Source organism: Rutidosis leptorrhynchoides, chromosome 3 (assembly GCF_046630445.1).
Source record: "Rutidosis leptorrhynchoides isolate AG116_Rl617_1_P2 chromosome 3, CSIRO_AGI_Rlap_v1, whole genome shotgun sequence".
Taxonomy (NCBI): Eukaryota; Viridiplantae; Streptophyta; class Magnoliopsida; order Asterales; family Asteraceae; genus Rutidosis; species Rutidosis leptorrhynchoides.
In genome coordinates, this window is record NC_092335.1 from 370,519,713 (window position 1) to 370,523,564 (window position 3,852).

Genomic DNA, 3,852 nt, shown 5'->3' on the forward strand with positions numbered 1-3,852 from the left:
AAGATCATATTGGACGGAACATCTAAGCATACGTAGACGACATCGTCATCAAAAGCGACTCAGAAGAGTAGATGATTTGGATATCATCGAAACATTCGGGTCACTATGAAAAATCAATATGAAGATAAATCCGTCAAAATGCTCCTATGAGATGGAAGAAGGTCGATTCTTAGGGTTCACGGTTACTCCGAGAGGAATCAAGGCGAACCCAGAGAAAATTTAGGCAATCGAAACATGCAATCGCCCAGGACTAAAAAAGACGTGCAGAGCCTAAACGGGAAACTAGCGGCACTAAAGAGATTCCTGTCACAGGCTGCAGACAGATCTCTTCCTTTCTTCCAAACATTAAAGGGATTCCTAAATATAGAAGACTTCGTTTGGATGGAGGATGCCGAGAAGGCCTTCCAAGATATGAAGGCATTCCTAAAAGAACTACCCACACTGACGGTACCAATTCAGGGAGAAACCCTTGCAGTATACCTTGCCGCTTCCCCCGAGACAATCAGCTCGGTGCTAATTGCCGACATGGGTAAAACCCAAATGCCGGTATACTTCGTAAGAAAAGTATTACAAAACGGAGAAGTGAACTACCCGGCAATGGAGAAGTTAATCTATGCCCTGGTGCACACCGCAAGGCAGTTACAGCGATATTTTCAAGCACATCCGATACAGATCCTCATGGACCAACCGATCAAACACGTCCTGACAAGGCCGGAGATATCCGGGAGGATGGCCAAATGGGCAATTAAGCTCGGCGAGCATGAAATTAGATTCTCCCAATGAATTCAGTCAAGGGCCAAGTTATAGCTGACTTCCTGGTGGAGCTCCCTTCCAACATAATCAAATAGGGTGAAACCCCCGTCACAAGAATGGATGAAGACGAATTCTAGGAACTATATACGGATGGGTCATCAACTGAGGAACGAGTCGGCATTGGTTTGCTTCTAGTATCCCCTAATGGAGAAGAAATAACCTATGCCATCCGACTAAAATTCGCTGCCTCAAACAACGAGGCTGAGTATGAAGCTTTGTTAGTCGGGTTACGCCTAGCAAAAAGCATCGATGTACAACAGCTCACGGCCTACGTCAACTCGCAACTGGTGGCAAGTCAGCTAAACGGTAATTTCGAAGCACGGGACATATCAATGCAAAAGTACCTAGAGCTTGCAAAAGCGCTTGTCAAAAACTTTGCAGCATTTAAAATCAAGCAAATACCCCGCAACCGTAACAAAAAAGCAGACGCTTTAAGAAAACTTGCTTCCCTGCTATACGATCACTTCACTAAAAAGGTCATGGTTGAGGTACTAAAAAGCAAATCAACCAACGAAGATACTCTCATGGCAACAATAACGGAAGAAGAAGATTGTTGGATGACACCTTTCATATAATACCTTACCAAAGGTATCCTCCCAGATACAAGTTAAAAGCTCGAAGGATTCGGATGCTAGCACCGATGTACCATTTCTAAGATGGCATCCTATACAGAAAATCGTTCACGGAGCCATATCTGAGATGCATCGGACCAACGTAGGCCAAAGAAATCATACAAGAAATGCACGAAGGAGCCTGCTAAACACACTCCGGCTATCAAACGATAGTCAGTAGGATCAAAAGAATGGGTTATTTCTTACCGCATATGTACCAGAACACTTACGATTTGATCTTGAATTGCGAGGCGTGTCAAATACATGCTGCCGTTAACAAATCTCCTCGGCATAACGTGAGACCAATACACGCTGCTTGGCCATTATGTAAGAGGTGTCGCAAATGTTAAGTTCCTATTTGTTGCAATTGACTACTTCACGAAGTGGATCGAAGCAAGACCGTTAAGCACGATTACCGGAAGAAAATCCTAACTTTCGTATGGGAGGATATCGTTTCTCGTTTCAGCTTACCACGCGAAATAGTCAGCGATAACGGAACACAAATTGCACACAATCCATTTAAGGATTGGTGCATAGACATAGACATGCAACAATCGTTCACCTCCGTGGCGTACCCACAGGCCAACGGACAGGTTGAGGTCACTAACAGGGACATTGTTACCAGAATAAAAGCTAGACTAGGTAAACAACGACATGGATGAGTAGACGAACTCCAACACGTACCATGGGTACACCGGACAACACCAAAATATAGTACAAACGAAACCCCATTCAGTATGGGATACGGTACTGAAGCAGTCATCCCGGCTGAAGTGCTTGTCCCGACCACACGAATAACAACGTTTGATGAACAACAAAATGACGAAGCGTTGAGAGAAAACCTGGACGCCTTAGAAGAACAACGGACAATAGCACATATCCGGCAGGCCGAGAAGAAGAAAAATATCGCAAACCACTATAACAAAAAAGACAAACCACTGGACTTTCAGCTACACAACTTAGTGTTACGAATTAACGAAGCTAGCCGGCAGCAAGATGTTGGAAAACTGGGTCCATGATGGGAAGGACCTTACACGGTTGTCAGCATATATGACTATGGCGCATACCTCCTGGAAACAACAGACGGAATCCCGATATAACACCCTTCGCACACCTTCTGAAGCGACCCGTCCTAATCCATAAGGACGAATATAAATAACATATGGTTACATTGCGAGGTATTTGACCTCTATATAATACGTTTTGCAAACATTGCATTCGTTTTAAAAAGACAAACTTTCATTACATCGAAAGTCAACAGGCATGCATACCATTTCATAATATCCAAACTATAAATGACCTAATCTGTCATTTACTTAATAATAATCTTTATTGAATTCAACGACTTGAATGCAACGTCTTTTGAAATATGCCATGAATGACTCCAAGTAATATCTTTAAAATGAGCAAATACACAGTGGAAGATTTCCTTAATACCTGAGAATAAACATGCTTTAAAGTGTCAACCAACGGGTTGGTGAGTTCATTAGTTTATCGTAATCAATCATTTCCATAATTTTAATAGACCACAAGATTTCCTTTATTCAATAATCATACACTCGTAAGTGTTTAAAAATCATTCATATGGATTGAACACCTGGTAACCGACTTTAACATCATGCATATAGAATATCCCCAAAACAGAAATCCATCTGTATAATATAAACTCGAAGTACTAAAGCATACCATTTTCTAGTATGGGGGGAGTTAGTGCCCGTAGATCTACCTTTAGGATTCGCGTCAATTAGGATGTCTGTTCCATAATTCTTAGGCTACCAAGCTAAAAGGGATGATATTCGATTCGATAATCTAACCATAGAATGTAATTTTTGAGTACTTGTGTCTATTTCGTCAAAGATTTATAACAGTAGCACATGTATTCTCAGTCACAAAAATATATTGCAAAAGCATTTAAAAAGGGAGTAATGAAACTCACTATACTGTATTACGTAGTAAAAATACATATGACGTCATTGAACAAGTGCAAGGTTGGCCTCGGATTCACGAACCTATATTAAGTATATATATATTCATTGATTGGTCAATATCTGTCTAACAATTTAGGTCAGGTCATAGTATATCACAATCCTAATGCTCGAGATTATCATGCAAATGTGATGACCCGGAAATTTCTGACCAAAATTTAAACTTAATCTTTATATGATTTCGACACGATAAGCAAAGTCTGTAATGTTGAGTTACAAAATTTTGAAACTGTTTTCATGGATTCAATTAACCTTTGACTATTCCCGACGATTCACGAATAATTGTATATATATATATATATATATATATATATATATATACAATACTTATATAAGACAATTACATTTTCATATTTAATATGCATACACTTATTATATAAAGTATTTATAATAAATACACAACACATGCTATCATATAATATATAATGTATAATTATAATGTA

At 39.7% G+C, this 3,852-nt stretch overlaps 1 protein-coding gene across 1 annotated transcript; it reads left to right on the forward strand.

Annotated features, from left to right (window-relative positions):
* Positions 1-234: 234 nt before the first annotated feature.
* Positions 235-2,086, forward strand: LOC139901275 (uncharacterized). Its single transcript, XM_071884002.1, has 3 exons — positions 235-741; positions 891-1,365; positions 1,809-2,086. Exons 1-3 carry the CDS (start codon positions 235-237, stop codon positions 2,084-2,086), a joined length of 1,260 nt encoding a protein of 419 aa, XP_071740103.1.
* Positions 2,087-3,852: the final 1,766 nt, after the last annotated feature.